This window comes from Rana temporaria, chromosome 7 (assembly GCF_905171775.1).
Source record: "Rana temporaria chromosome 7, aRanTem1.1, whole genome shotgun sequence".
NCBI lineage: Eukaryota > Metazoa > Chordata > Amphibia > Anura > Ranidae > Rana > Rana temporaria.
This window is the reverse complement of record NC_053495.1, coordinates 10,300,005-10,316,504: the sequence shown is the minus strand read 5'-3', so window position 1 is coordinate 10,316,504 and position 16,500 is coordinate 10,300,005. Positions and strand designations below refer to the sequence as shown.

Genomic DNA, 16,500 nt, shown 5'->3' with positions numbered 1-16,500 from the left:
TCCGTTCCCGTCGAGGAAAAGGAGAACATGCTCTCTTTTTGGCTCGACGAGTTCCTCGACAGTTTCCTCGTCGAAAAATGTACACACGACCGGTTTCCTCGGCAAAAAAATAAAAAAAACAGCAAGTTTCTTGCTGGTTTTTGCAGAGAAACTCGGTCGTGTGTATGAGGCTTTAGCATTTTAAAACATAAACTATATTAGTTGAAAGGAAACCTCTTGTTTCCAGTATCTGAAACAACAATGTATAACCTTCCCTTCCCTCTCTTCCCAGGCAGCAACGTCTGGAGAAAACGCTTCGATCAGCGGCTACTTACACCGGTGCAAAAAGGGCAAAAAGTACTGGAAGAAACGCTGGTTTGTCATTAAAGGCAAAGTACTGTATACCTACACTGCCTGCGAGGTGAGAGCAATGATACTGTAGTTCACGCTACTTTCTCATGCATGGTCATTGTCCCCATTGGATTTCTGGAACATTTTGACATGAAAAGTGGCTTTCCACCTTCAGAGCACCAGGGTATTAGCTGAAGCCTTTTATTGATTGCATTGCCCTTGGATATGACAAGGGTGTGCTTTGTGAATTGGAGATGAATGTATTCTTAGATCTGTTGTGTCCTGTGTGCAAAAACGGTGAAAGCCAACATTATTTAATTTTACAGTTATATAGACTGAAATAACTAATAACAATCATCATAAGAAAATAATAATAATAATAATAATAATAATAATGATGACAATATATCAAATGTTGGCTGAAGGTGGGGGGTCACTTTGATCCATTTTTTTTCTTTAAATCCCATATTTCCATGTCAGTAGATTGTGATGTGAGGTGCCATATCCCACACTAATTAGGTCACATGCTCGAAGCTGAAATATTACTATGGCCCTCCATATAAATGGCCTTTCCATATAAATAGACACTGTGGGGGTTATTTACGAAAGGCAAATCCACTTTGCACTACAAGTGCAAAGTGCACTTGAAATTGCACTGAAATTGCAGTCGCTGTAAATCTGAGGGGTAGATCTGAAATGAGGGGAAGCTATGCTGATTTTTATCATCCAATCATGTGCAAGCTAAAATGCAGTTTTTTATTTTCCTTGCATGTCCCCATCGGATCTACAGCGACTGAACTTCCAAGTGCACTTTGCACTTGTAGTTTGCACTTGTAGTGCAAAGTGGATTTGCCTTTAGTAAACCAATCCCTGTATCTCACCATGTAGTAACACAATCAGGCTTGTTCAGTAGGGCATCTAGTGACACCTCGCAACCAATCAGAATTTTTCTTCCACTGAACTGAAATTAGGTCCAAGTGCCATGTCAGATGGGAAATTTGATTTGCAGCTATCCTCCTTTTTTTTTTTTTTTTAAATGATCAGCTATCTTCTATGACAGGGGTCTCCAAACATTTTAAACAAAGGGCCGGTTTATTGTCCTTCAGACTCTTGGAGGGCCGGACTTTGGCCAGCGGGAGTTAGTAAACAGCTAGTATTGGTGGGAGGAATAGTGCCCCATTGCTGGTATCATAGGGAGGAATAGTACTCTATTAGTTGTGTCAGTGGGAGAAATGGTGCTCCATTGTCGGTGTCAGATGGCAGAATAGTGTCTTGTATCAGTGGGAGGGATAGAGCTCCAAGGGCCAGATAAAGGCAAGCAAAGGGCTGCATCTGGCCCTCAGGCCGCAGTTTGAAAACCACTGTTCTATGAGATTTTGCAATGATTCGTGCCCTGGTTCACATTGGTGCGATTTGACATGTCAAATCGCATGTCAAATCGGCAGCAATTGCTAGCAATGGCACTGTTCTAATCGGTGCTAACAGGAACTCCAAAAGTAGTTTCTGCACTACTTTTGGTGAATTCGGGGTGCAATTTCCATTGACATCTGTGCAGAAACCCGCACAGATGTCTCTGAAATCGCCGCTGAAATCGGGACTGACATGCGGGAATGAAAGCCTGCGAGTTCAGCTGAACTCGCAGGCTTTCATTCCCGCAGTCAGTGTGAACCAGGTTAGTTTAGTCGCTCAGTAATGTAGTTTGAGCGACGCTTCATGTCGGTGACTGGCTCGCCAATAATTGTCTTATCATTCACCACTATGGCCTATCTATAAGTAGCTGAAGCATGGCGATTTGTAGTAGAATACAATAATCTGATGCTGTAGCACTAGTTTAAAGAGCGGGTTCACTTTTACAATACAATTGCCCGTGCGTTCCAGAGTCCTTTATACATTTAAAAAATATGCCCAGGTTTTAAAAAGAATGGCCCAGATTCACAGAGAGCAAGGTGCACATTATGCCGCCGTAGAGCAAACACTGTACGCCACGCCGACGCAGTGCAGAGAGGCAAGCAATGCATTCAGCAAGCCAATGCTCCCAACGCTGCACCAGCGTGACGTGGGTTTCGAAGGCGCACGCCGGCGTAGGTGGAAGTGGGCGTGAACCCATGCAAATGAGGCGTGACCCCATGCAAATGATGGGCCGAGCACCAGACAGGTACGTATCACGAACTGCGCATGCGCCGTGACGTGGACGCATGCACAGCACTCCTCTGTGCCTGCTCACAACCACGCCGGCACAACTGCCTAAGCTACGCAGGATCACCGCGTACGCCGTGAACATAACGTACGCCCAGCCAGACACACGTCCAACGCACAATACGCCGGCTTGTGTTCCCTGGTGCAGACCTGTGCATGTCTGTTGCCGGGTTGCACCTAATTTATGGGGAATAACTTTACGCCGGACGTAAAACTTACGCGCATCTCGCGTAGCATGCGCCGGGCACACGCACGTTCGTGAATCGGCGTATTTCCCTCATTTGCATGTTTGAATGGCTAATCAATGGGAGCAGCACCATGCGCCCAGCCTAAATGTGCGCCCACCCTACGCCGGTGTGTGCAAGCTACGTCGGCGGGGTGTAAACTGTTTTTAGGCGCATGTTGGTTCGTGGGTCTGCCGCACACATACGCCGGTGCACATTTGCACTTACGTCGGCGTAACGTGTTATACGTCAGCGTATGTGATTTGTGAATCTGGGCCAATATCATATCTGTAGGCTGTGTGTGGCCTCTCCCATTCTAGTGTGAAAAACTCCAAGGTAGGTGACCATTCCGCCACTGCCCACCCACCCACTCCATGCTGTCTAGATGACAGGACGCACTATACAAGGGAAGGCACCCCCTCTAGAATGAGCGCTATGGCCTGCTCAAGACCCACAGACGCACAGTGTGTTCCCTTTCCCACAGAGCACTAAGCTCAGCTACTGCTGCAACAGAGAGCTAGAACACACTGAGCATGTGCCAGTTTTGAATGAGCCAGAGCGATCATTTCTGCAGAGCTGGGGGGGTACATGCCTTAAGTATGCCACGTACTGCAATCAAGGGCAACAGGGGAGGGGCCCCCTACCTAGGAGTTTTTCAGGCAGGCTTAGGATGGCTTGGAATGCTGGAATGAGTGTGGGCAATTTTATTGTGAAGGTGAACTAACCCTTTACCTTATTGCGGCAACAAATTACTTCTTAGTTTGCAAAAAAAAAATGCAAAACAAGTGATGAATCCACCAGCTTCAGAATTACCGTTCATTGCTGGAATTAGCGATCTGTAGAAGCAAATATTCTCCAATACAAAATTGCCCGTTGGACATGGCCCATATATTGCACTGTCTACTGGATGAGCCTGATGGAGTCAGACCCCCCCTTCTCTCCTCGAAATTACACTGGTACATTGGGGATGGGGGCAGTAAAATCAGGCAGTTGAGTCAATGGTTTTACTGCCTCCAACTGCCTGCCTGAACATTTGACATCCAGCCACCCGAGGCTGTACACATGCTGTGGCCGTGTCAAAAACGTAACAGCATGTCACTTTTGGCCAGCAGTACCGCAGCCAAATACGACCAATGTGAGTCTGTGGGGCCATGCCGCAACCACCCTACAACTGCGTTCAGTGCCTGCAATTGCGGGGCAGCAGTGCGGCATTTACAGGGTTAAATCAGCCGGTAAGGAGGTGACATAATGCCTCCTCACCGTCTTTCAAATGCCCTCTGAAAAGCAGTCCAAAGCGGATCGCTCTCCAGAGGGCAACCACACATGAGGATTGAGGATGGTGAAGATTACTCTCTAAAGAGCAATCCACTTAACCAATCCAAGACCCTTTTTCTTTTCTTTTTTTTGGTGGGATGTAGAAGGGTTAGAAATTGTCTGTATCTCCACTGGGGAGATTACTTGCTCAGTTTATCCTGGTGACCAACACCAAGACAGAGAGTAAAATCCAAAAATGTATGGGTGTCCCCAAAACAGGAATAGAAGAGAAATCGAGACACCTCACCTGGGGACATAAGTGTATTTTCTTTATTTTGGTGATATTCACCTACTTCCTGTTGTGTCACCAGGGCAGGAAATGAGGAAAAATCTCCCCAGTGGTACACAGGGGGGGGATATTGGATGGGGTTTTAACCCTTCTCTGCTCCATTGGAAATGGACAAAATATTTGAACGAGTTTACGTGAACTATGGACCTTCTGGGCAATAAGGCCTACAAAGGCAGTAGTGGGAAAGGGGTGCCATTACTATATGGTGGGTCCGGTGACAAGTGAAATAATAAATCCCCTTTAAAATGGCCCTGTAGTATTTGTAAACTGTTTTGAGCCTTGACATGTTTTTATCCTTCTCTTTTTAGGACAAAATGGCCTCAGAAAGTTTACCTTTATTAGGTTTCCACATTGTGCCTGAGAACTGGGACCAGAACCCCAAGCTGGGCACAGTGTTCCAACTCTATCACAAGCAGACCTTGTACTATAGCTTCAAAGCGGCAGACACCGATACCGTCATCAGGTACCCGCTGCTCCCTCCGCCTGCCTCTCTCCTGACTCTCACTTCCTGCCAGTGCTGCGCAAGTGCTGCTCCTGCTTATTCGGGAAGGCGGGGCAAAGCTCGATGGTGATAGAGAATTACCCAAAAGGACCAATCAGAATTTAGCGCACAATTAAAGCGGTTGTAAACCTCAGACATATAATATGAACAAAGCAGGGCTTTTTTTCATCAGGAACGCAGTTCCGGCACCTCCAGCTCTGAATGTATGTAATGGTGCTCAGAGGTGGGTAGGGGGTGGAACCAAGGAATGGTGCTCGGAGGTGGGTATGGAGTGGAACCAAGGAATGAAGCTCGGAGGTGGGTAGGGGGTGGAGAAAAGGAATGGTGCTCGGAGGTGGGGAGGGGGTGGAACTAATGAATGGTGCTTGGAGGTGGGTAGGGAGTGGAGAAAAGGAATGGTGCTCGGAGGTGGGTAGGGGGTGGAGAAAAGGAATGGTGCTCGGAGGTGGAAACAAAAATGGTGCCTCGGGGGTGGAACCAAGAAATGGTGCTCAGAGGTGGGTAGGGGGTGAAACTAATGAATGGTGCTTGGAGGTGGGTAGGGGGCGGACACAAGAGTTGATTCAGAAGGAGGGAGTTCCTGCACCTATTCTCTGAGAAAAAAAGCCCTGGAACAAAGCATATCCCTCTATAGTGTGTACTTGTCTCAATCCAGAGCACTATGGGGATGATTTACTAAAGGCAAATAGTTGCTACAGAGCTTAGTAAATGAGCAGAAAAACTCTGGTGACTTCCATCATCCAATAATGTGCAAGCAAAAAATGCATTTTTTTTTATTTCTCTTGCACGTGATTGGGCATTCTTTGCAAGGTGAAGCTCATTTACTAAAGTTTGGCACTACTGCACTTTGCAAAGTGCAGCATCTTTTTGCCTTTAGTAAAGCAACCTCCAAGTGTCATTTCTGTCTGATGCCTCCTTCCTCTGTTATCTGCACGAGTCACTTCTGACAATTTTTCCTGACGCTAAGAGATAAGTGGGGAGATCAGGGGAGGGAGTTCCAGCACACAGCCTGTGATTGACAGCCTCAACTCTGTTCCTGTGTGTTGTGTGAAAGGAGGGGGTATGTCCATTCCCTCCTATCAGCTCTCGAAGCTCTGCAGTGTAACTTCAGCTCCCCACCCCCTGATTCCTGGAAGCTCAGACAAGCTGTATAAAATTCTGCACTTTGAATGAATGTAGAGAAGACGGCAGACAAACAGGTGCAACTTATGTAGGGAGATTTGTTTAATATCTGGGAATCGCCTGAAGCCAGTCACCACACTGGGTATATGTAAAGTTTTACAACCACTTTAATATGACTAAACTGGACCCCCATTCACACAAGTTTACTGTGATATCAGGCGTCACGCCTATGCCTGTATTTAGTGCGTTGTCACACTTTGTGCGTATGGCGGCGCAATCATTTCAATGGAATGCCCTTCCTGCAGAAGGCACCACAAAGAAGCTTATACATCCAAAGTTCTGAATAACAAAAATGTGTCCGATTTTTTATTCGGAACCAAACGCTCCACACATGTCTACCTGACTGCCTTACCTTATGGAGGCAGGGAGAAGGAAGAGCCGGGCCCCCTTTGGCAAGCACACAAGGAGACATTCTCCTCCCAGCCGATCAGAAACACAAAGTGTCCGAAGTATTAAGTTCTAAGACTCCCTGGCCAATATGGGCTTCCTGATTGGCTAGGAGGAGATTGAGGAAAACAATAGCGAACATTAATTCGCTATAGTCACACAAGTGGGTGTGCTCGAGGCGTACTGCTCTGCGCCCCGAGCCCACCCTTTTTTGAAGCCTATTAGAGCCTCAGGCTCTAATCACGTGCTTCAAACAAAAAAAATCCCCCATTGGAATCCATGCGTCCGGTGCCCCGTATGTAGATTAGGGGGCCGGACACATGGATGGGGGAGGGGGCGGCGGCGCCCCTGTGCCCGTTATGAAGCGGCCGCCACTGGTCCATTATGTTACGGAGAGGAGGAAGTGTTCTGTGGCCCAAACACACTTCCTGTCTGAGGCCTCATACACACGACCGAACATCTCCGCTGAAACTGGTCCGCGGACATGTCCGACCGTGTGTAGGGCCTAGCGGACATTTTTCCGGCCTAGCGGACAGGTTTCCAACGGACAAAAGTTTCTTAGCATGCTAAGAAACTTGTCCGGTGGAAACCTGTCCGTCGGACATGTCCGCTGGTTAGTACGTCTAACCAGCGGACCGAAACCCCGCGCATGCGTCGAATTGATTCGACGCATGCGTGGAAGCATTGGACTTCCGTGTTAGAGAACGTCGGTGTTGTATACGTCACCGCGTTCTCTGTCCGCGGGGATTTTGGTCTGATGGTGTGTACACACATCAGACCAAAACCTCCCAGCAGACATGTCCGATGAAAACGGTCCGCGGACCGTTTTCATCGGACATGTCTGGTCGTGTGTACAAGGCCTTAGGGTGACAACATTGCTCCTCCACAGATACAGTACAATCAGTGTTGTCACCCTAAGAGACGGAGTATTATTAAGATCACCAGGTGAAAAAAAAGGGAAACAAGCCTGGAAAAAGAAAACGAACGCAGCGCTGGTAAGCTGCAGTATATTACATTTTTGTTCTTGGGTTTAAATATATTTTGAAAACAATTGCCCCTGTGTGCCCCCCCAGGCCTGTGACACCACAAAGGCTACCATCTTATCCTTTCCAGGCGTACAAGCACAGGTGTGTTGCGCGATCCCTGCGCCGCACATTCAAGTGTGCGCGCTCCCGTATTGCACGCTGTGTTTACTGCACTGTGACACCATTTCATTTTATGTTTATGTGTCTACAGTGCCCCATCTCATCACCATTCATGCATATCCAATTCCAATATTTCCTTTCTATCATGCCCCTCCTCTGACTTTTTCTATCTTCTGCTCCTCTCCAAATTATTTCTTTTGTCTTTCTTTCTTTTCAAAGATTGTTTGTTAAATGGGAACTGTTATCTTTTAATGGATTGTATTTTTGTCATATACAGAGATGTGATCCGCCTGTCATAAATAATTGTATCAGTTTGGTTTTAAAATTTCTATATATACACCATATATCTGTACGCTATATCACCAAAAGTATTGGGACGCCTGCCTTTACACACATGAACTTTAATGGCACCCCAGTCTTAGTCCGAAGGGTTCAATATTGAGTTGGCCCCACCCTTTGCCGCTATAACAGCTTGAACTCTTCTGGGAAGGCCGTCCACAAGGTTAAGAGTGTGTCTATGGGAATGTTTGAGCATTCTTCCAGAAGCACATTTGTGAGATCAGGTACTGATGTTGGATAAGCAGGTCTGGATCGCAGTCTCCGCTCTGATTTATCCCAAAGGTGTTCTATTGGGTTGAGATAAGGACTCTGTGCAGGCCAGTCAAGTTGCTCCACCCAAACTCACACAAATTCCCACAGACACTCCAAAATTATGTGGAAAGTCTTCTCAGAGGAGTAGAAGACATTACAGCCATAAAAGGGGGCTACATATTAATGGCCATGATTGGGGGGGGGGGGTGGAGATCCATATTACTGACCATGAGAGGGTGGGAGTCCATAATAATGGCCATGATGGGGTAGGGCTCTATGGGTGAGACTCCAAATTAATGGCCATAATGAGGTTTGACTCCATATTAATGGCCATGATGAGGTGGGACTCCATATTAATGGTCATGATGAGGTGGGACTCCATATTATTGGTCATGATGGGGTGGGACTCCATATTAATGGCCAAGATGGGGAGATTCCATATTAATGGCCATGATGGGGTGGGACTCCATATTAAAGGCCATGATGGGGGGGATTCCATTTTCATGGCCAGGATGAGGTGGGACTCCATATTAATGGCAATGATGGAGTAGGACTCCATATTAATGACCATGATGAGGTTGGACTCCATAACAATGGTCATGATGGGAAGATTCTATATTAATGGCCATGATAAGGTGGGACTCCATATTAAAGGCCATGATGGGGTGGGACTCCATATCAATGGCCATGATGAGGTAGGACTCCATATCAATGGCCATGATTAGGTGGGACTCCATATTACTGTCCATGATGGGGCGAGACTCCATATTACTGTCTATGATGGGGCGAGACTCCATATTAATGGCCATAATGGGGCGAGACTCCATATTAATGGCCATGATGGGGCGAGACTCCATATTAATGGCCATGATGGGGCGAGACTCCATATTAATGGCCATGATGGGACGAGACTCCATATTAATGGCTATGATGAGATGGGACTCCATAATAATGGCCATGATAGGGTGGGACTCCATATTAATAGCCATGATGAGGTTGGACTCCATATTAATGGCCATGATGAGGTTGGACTCCATATCAATGGTCATGATGAGGTAGGACTCCAAATCAATGGCCATGATTAGGTGGGACTCCATATTAATGGCCATGATGGGACGAGACTTCATATTAATGGCCATTATGAATAGGGACTCCATATTAATGCCCATGATGGGATGGGACTCCGTATTAATGGCCATGATGAGGTGGGACTCCATATTAATGGCCATGATGAGGTTGGACTCCATATTAATGGCCACAATGAGGTGGGACTCCATATTAATGGCTATGATGAGGTTGAACTCCATATTAATGGCCATGATGAGGTGGGACTCCATATTAATGGCCATGACTGGGAATCCATATAACAGTTTGGGGAAGACCGATCAAATTTGCACCCCGTGCATAATGATAGCTTCGTAAAGACATTGTGTAACCAGTTTGGGGTGGAGGACCTCGAGTGTCCTGCGCAGAGCCCTGACCTCAACCCTACTGAGCACCTTTGGGATGAACTGGAATGCTAATGGCGAGCCAGATCGTCTCAGTACCTGACCTCACAAATGCTCCTTTTGGCACAATATTGGCGTGATGATTAGGTGCCCACAAACATTTATCCCTATAGCTTTGACTACAGAAGGTGCAGAATGTTGAAGGGTGCAGGGCGACTTGCACCTGATTCTAGAGACAGCTTACCTGCAGCCCAGAGAATTCTATGTCAGAACGTAGAATCCCTTTACAATCACATGCTCCATTATAGTTATTTTAAATAAATCCGTGCATCTCGCCAAAACCTGACACCCATTTATGACACGGCGGCTGCACACAGCTAGAATAACGCAGACAATTACTTTCCTCAATTGCCCCATAAAACTAATTTCTTTTATTGCCTTTTTTTTTTGCAGGTGGGTTGATGCCATAAAAGCAGCATCAGTGTTATAGCGTTTGCTAATCGGAAGGCCGCTAAACCAATGAACATTATCTGAATGTAAATCCTCAAGATTGAACTGGAAAAAAAATAAAAAATATTGAATTTATAGGAAGAAAGAGTCACACGTTGCCCCCTGCAGGTTGCAAAGGGCGATAGCGCTTTTATCTTCGCCACCAAGCTCTTCGATTGGAAATTTAGTTTTATTCCACTTTTTATACAACCGTTGATTGGAATGTGTCATTCGGAACGGTCGGCTCTCTTGCTTTTGACTTTGAACTTTTTTTGTTGTTTTTTTGGAGAAAGTTTTTTTTTTTTTTTCATAGACAGACAATCTAATGGCTCCCCCGAATCTATTCATCTACTCCTGTTTACAAATGTGCTAAAGTTTTTTTTTTTAATTAGCGGGTTATTTTATAATATTTTATATCAGCTTCAACATAGACGGGTGCTTATCTCAGCCATGTACTGTCAGCGGGATAAAAGCAAAGGAGGTAAAAATGTGCACAAGGAATGATAAACGTATTAACGAATAAGCGCACCTTCCTGATATATAGAATAAAACAATAATTACGTTGCTCTTGGTTGAACCGCGCCAAACGGCTTGCAGTCCCCGAATCAGAATTTCTCATTACTTCCATAGTCCAGGATATCCCAAGAAACCGTAGTGGCCGGCGGTTAAACATAAGGAAATATTAAAGACAAGTCATTGTTGGGTGAAGAACGTTCTCGGGCATCCCTATTCATGTGTTTTCTCCTGGCAGTTGGTGTACTGTAGAGGGATGCTACAACAGGGGGTTTGTGTGGGTAGAGATGCAGTGGCGGCTGGTGCTCAAAATTTTTGGGGGCGCAAACAAACTAAAAAGAAAAAAACATAATTTGCAGCTGCTATGCCAAACGCAGCTACTGTACCCATAAATTGCCGCCACTGTGCCATCAAACGCAGCCACTGTACCCATAAATTTGCCGCCACTGTGCCATCAAACGCAGCCACTGTGCCCATAAATTTGCCGCCACTGTGCCATCAAACGCAGCCACTGTACCCATAAATTTGCCGCCACTGTGCCATCAAACGCAGCCACTGTACCCATAAATTTGCCGCCACTGTGCCATCAAACGCAGCCACTGTACCCATAAATTTGCCGCCACTGTGCCATCAAACGCAGCCACTGTACCCATCAATTGCTGACATTGTGCCCATCAATTGCCACCAGTGTGCTCCATCAAATGCTGCCAGTGTGCCCATCAATTGCCGCTACTGTGCCCAATCAGATGCTGCCAGTGTGCCCGTCAGATTCTGCCAGTGTGCCCATCAGTTGCTGCCGCTACTGTGCCCCATCAGATGCTGCCAGTGCGCCCATCAATTGCCGCTACTGTGCCCCATCAGATGCTGCCAGTGTGCCCATCAATTTCCGCTACTGTGCCCCATCAGTTGCAGCCAGTGTGCCCATCAACTGCCGCTACTGTGCCCCATCAGATGCTGCCAGTGCGCCCATCAATTGCCGCTACTGTGCCCCATCAGATGCTGCCAGTGTGCCCATCAATTTCCGCTACTGTGCCCCATCAGTTGCAGCCAGTGTGCCCATCAACTGCCGCTACTGTGCCCCATCAGATGCTGCCAGTGCGCCTATCAATTGATGCTACTGTCTGTGCCCCATCAGATGCTGCCAGTGCACCCATCAATTGCCGCTACTGTGCCCCATCAGTTGCTGCCAGTGTGCCCATCAACTGCCACTACTGTGCCCCATCAGTTGCTGCCAGTGTGCCCATCAATTGCCGCTACTGTGCCCCATCAGATGCTGCCAGTGTTCCCATCAATTGCCGCTACTGTGCCCAATCAGATGCTGCCAGTGTGACGATCAATTGCCGCTACTGTGCCCCATCAGATGCTGCCCGGCACTTACCTGTCTCGCAGCGGGTCAGCAGTGGTCTCCTGCACGTCCTCCATGTCTTCTTCCATACTCTCTCAGGCGTCCAATCACAGCGCCTGACGTTTCAGCCAATCAGGTGATCGGAAACAGACCCGGCAACCTGATTGGCTGAGAGGCGGATTCAGTGTTAGCAAAGCGAATTCCTTCACTTTGTTAACACACAGCTGAGTGAACAGCGAACGCCCAGACAAGCTTTATAAATTCTGGACTTATCCTTAGTTATCCTTTTGATGGGTTTTTCATATACAGTGGAACCTTGGTTTTACGAGTAACGCAGTTAGCGAGCGTTTTGAATAACGAGCAACTTTTTTATTAATATTCTGACTCTGTGAGTGTTGTCTTGCAAAACGCGCTAATGGGGTGTGCAGTACTGCATTTGGCCAGAGGTGCGGGGGGGCACCGTTGACACTCGGAATGGTTCTGAGTCGTTTAGAAATACTCGGAATCACTTGAAAATACTCCGTTACTGAACCTTTCCGAGTATTTCTGATTCCGAGGCTCTCAGGCGCCTCGCCACCTCTGGCCACATGCTGTATTGCATGCCACAGAAGTCAATGCAGAACAAATTATCTTCGTTTCCATTGACTTCTATGGGTAAACTCGATTTGATATGCGAGTGCTTTGGATTACAAGCATTCTCCAGTGCCGTCTTAATAGGATCATGGGCCCCTGGGCAAAGTAATGCTCTGGGGCCCCTACAATGATGATAGTGCAGGTAAACAGACATCGAGTAGGTAGGAGGCAGACTGCCTGCCCTGTGTATCTATCACTCTCAGTGCCATCATGGGGCCCCCAATTTCGGGGCAGCATGGGCTCAAAGACTAGCTGCTTTGGGGAAAGTGCAGGGGGGCCCCCATGCAGCTGGGGCCCCTGGGCAGTGCCCAGGTGTGCCCTCTCATTAAGACAGCCCTGGCATTCTCCTGAAATGGATTATGCTCGTAATCCAAGGTTCCACTGTACTTGGTTGCCTTCTATGAGATCTCCTTTTCAGTCAAGCTTACCTGTCCTCCAGTTGCCCATGTTACTGTGTTATAGGGGGGGGGGGTTATTACACAAAGCTACTCTCTGGCTACAATGCAGGAGCTGAATAAGATCAATAAATCCCTCTAATGAAGGTTATAAAGACATGGCTGAAAAGCACAGAAAAAAAATGCTGAAAAATAAGAAAAAGTTTCAGGACTGTATGTACAAGCCAACAGATAGAAATCATCTAAAAAGTGACTTACGCCTCCATTTCCCCGAATCGTGCGCCAAGTGATATAAAAGGTTTTTTTTGGGGGGGGGGGGGCGTGGCCCGCCAGCCTTCGGACATTCTGGGGAGCCCTCCTCGCCCCACTGCAGTTCTTTGCTTAGAACATCACAAAACCTCAAAAAATCGCTAAATGTTATCTACAGGACAACTTTACCCTTCTACCTACGTTGACTCTTCATAAGTGCATTGCGACGCCCCGGATTTCCAATGTATAAACCTCAACAAATAGAAAGAGAAGAAAAAAAAACACTAAAAAACTTAGCAAGCTATGCGAGATATTAGCTATTTTGAAATGGCGTTGTTTACAGAGAACTTGCTATTGTATAGGAAACAAAAGCCTTAAATGATCTCGGTCGGCTCCGACCAACCTATTTAAAAAAAAAAAAAATTCAACTTAAAACAGCCAGGTTCACTTCTTATACGACTCTACGATGATCTGTAATAAGTGTGTGTATAAATAAATATGTTTAATGGTGTTGTCATTATTAAGAATTGATTGCGTTCTTTTACTGGATGTGGCTTTTCTCTGAAGGGAATTGGAGCGTTATTATTGATTGTATCTTTTGACAGTATATAGTGACATGTTTAAATATGAGGTACAGCGCTAGAAAATTAATATTGGTAATACCCAAAAATTTTGATGAAAAAATTGGGAAAATATACAACATATATGTGTAAAATACGTGAATGAAGAACAATGTTCCAAAAACAAACATATATGAAATAACAATGAAAGTAAAACTAAATTATAAACCATTTAAGTGCATATATGAGTGAATGTGATATACTATAGATCAGGGGTGTCAAACTCAATTTCATTGTGGGCCGCATCAGCATTATGATTGCCCTCAAAAGGGCCGTTTGTATCTGTAAAGATTAGATGTCCAGCACATCCCCTCCCCTTACATTAGATGTCAAAAGCCCCCCCCCACCATCAGAAGTTGAGTCCCCCCCTCTCCCTTACATCACAGTGCGCCCTCCTTTGCTTATGCTGCCACTGGGAAGAAGCTGGATGCATTGCTTGAAAGGGGGAGGAGGACCAGAAGAGGGCTGGAGCTCTCTCTCTCTCTCTCTATCTATCTTTCTATATCTCTCTATCTCTCTCTCTCTCTCTCTCCATCTATTGCTATATCTATCTATCTTTCCCTCTATCTCCATCTCTCTCTCTCTCTTGATCTCTATATCTCTTTTCTATCTCTATCTCTCTACCTCTCTCTCACTCTCTCCATCTTTCTATCTCTCTCTTGCTATCTACCTCTCTCGCTCTCTCTATCTCTTTCCCTCTCTCTCTCTCGCTTTCTCTATCTCTCCCTATCTCTAGCTCTCTTCTCTCTCTCTATCTACCTCTCTCTATCTCACTCTCTATTTCTCTATCTCTCTCCCTGTCTCGCTATCTCTTTCTCTGTCTCTCTCTCTCTTTCTCTATCTCTACCTCACTCTCTCTAGCTCTCTCTCTATTGCTCTCGCTCTCTCTATCTCTCTATCTTTCTCTATCTCTCTCTATCACTATCTCTATTTCGCTCTCTTTCTCTCTCTCTATTTCTCTATCTCTCCCTCTCTCTTTCACTCTCTCTGTCTTTCTATCTCTCCCTCTCTATCTACCTCTCTCTATCTCTATCTCACTCTCCCTAGCTCTCGTTCTGTCTCTCTCTCTCTCTATTGCTCTCTATCTCTCTCCCTCTCTCTTTCACTCTCTCTGTCTATCTCTCCCTCTCTATCTTTCTCTCTTTCTCTATCCCTCGCTATCTATCTCTCTCTAGTTCGCTCTCTTTCTCTCTCTCTATTTCTCTCTCTCTCTCTCTCTCTCTTTCTATCTCTATCTCACTCTCTGGATGCATTGCTTGAAAGGGAAGGAGGACCAGAAGAGGGCTGGAGCTCTCCTGCAGCTGCAGGAGAGGTGCAAGGGCCACATGAAATGGCCTGGAGGGCCGGATTCGGCCCACGGGCCTTGTGTTTGACACCTATGCTGTAGATAATAATATAAAAAGTCCCAATAAGCCACAACTGAATGTGTATAAACCAAAGGAATTCTTCATATATATATATATATATAAACTGTGTGGTAAACCAAGAAATACACTCCTTCCAGCAGGGGGGACACCAAAGAGCTGTTAGTGCAGTCTCCTTACCAGAAGTTGTGACCACAATCACAGCGGTCAGTATGTGCCTGGGGTGTTTAACGTCTTCCTGAAGACTGGTGGTTAAAACCGGACGTATGCAGAAGATCGCATCAGTAATATCTCAGAGAAATAAGAAAAAGAAGATCCATAGTCTATACTGCGATGGAATGGGTTTAATGAAAAAGATCGTATTGCACTTACAAACACGCGCAGTGTATATGGGTACAGATACAACGTTTTTTAGCGTCTCCTCCGATAAGTTCGTCGGCTGTTTTACAGGATCTCTGTATGGACAGGTGGTGACGTCGGGAACGCAGACCACCCTAGGCGTTTCGTCACTAGCGGACGTCGTCTGGGATTGGCTGCTGCGTGCACGACATCACGCATGCCCTTAAATAACGCCAACGGCGCCATCTTAGAGAGGGGCAAAAAACTGAAAGGCTGAACTAAAGTATAACAGGCGCCCAGTTTGAATAAGGGATGCCCTAAACAAGCGCATATATAGGAAATAAAGGAGACTGCCATCTTGTGGTAAAAATAAGAAATAACATATAGCCAAAATGGAATTTGAATATAGGAAAATACGGCCAGACTTACAGAGCTAAAAAAATTTGGAGGAAAAGCTGAGGTACAGATACAAACAGGATAATACTCCTAATGTAATCTATAAAAAATGTACATATTAAAATTTTAATTTAATAATTTGGGAGAATAAACTGGATCTATGTAAAAACATGATATTTAAAAATTGGTATTAAAAAAATGGCTTATGCATTATTTAAAAAACAGTTGATGTCCCAATGGAAGTTAAGGCCATGCGGTACATAAGATTTAATGTCAAAAATCCATTTTGTTTTGATCTTTGAAATGGAACGGACCCTATTAGTGCCTCTCCAGCGTGGAGAGTGAATTTTGTATCCACAATTTTTTGGTACTGGCAGCTGTTGTCTCAATCACTCTATTTAGTTCAGCGCAGTATCTTTTCCAACTCTTTGGTCTGTTTTTCTAGTATATAGTGACAGCAAATACCGACCAAGGAGCTTACAATCGAAGGCCCTGTGCATACGAGGGGTTTTCCTTTCGGAAAAAAAAAAAAAAACGTTTGTTTTCCCG

General features: G+C 45.8%; 1 protein-coding gene across 2 annotated transcripts in view; it reads left to right on the top strand.

Moving 5' to 3' along the window:
* Positions 1 to 10,949, top strand: part of FGD5 (FYVE, RhoGEF and PH domain containing 5) — a 171,587-nt gene extending 160,638 nt beyond the window's left edge. Inside the window, exons 19-21 of one of the 2 annotated variants that reach the window (XM_040358874.1) lie at positions 272 to 400; positions 4,662 to 4,816; positions 10,062 to 10,949. In XM_040358874.1, coding sequence (XP_040214808.1) covers positions 272 to 400; positions 4,662 to 4,816; positions 10,062 to 10,098 — 321 coding nt within the window. In that variant the 3' untranslated portion in view covers positions 10,099 to 10,949. The remainder of the gene's footprint in view (positions 1 to 271; positions 401 to 4,661; positions 4,817 to 10,061) is intronic. The other variant, XM_040358875.1, reaches the window with a different exon arrangement.
* The last annotated feature ends 5,551 nt before the right edge of the window (positions 10,950 to 16,500 follow it).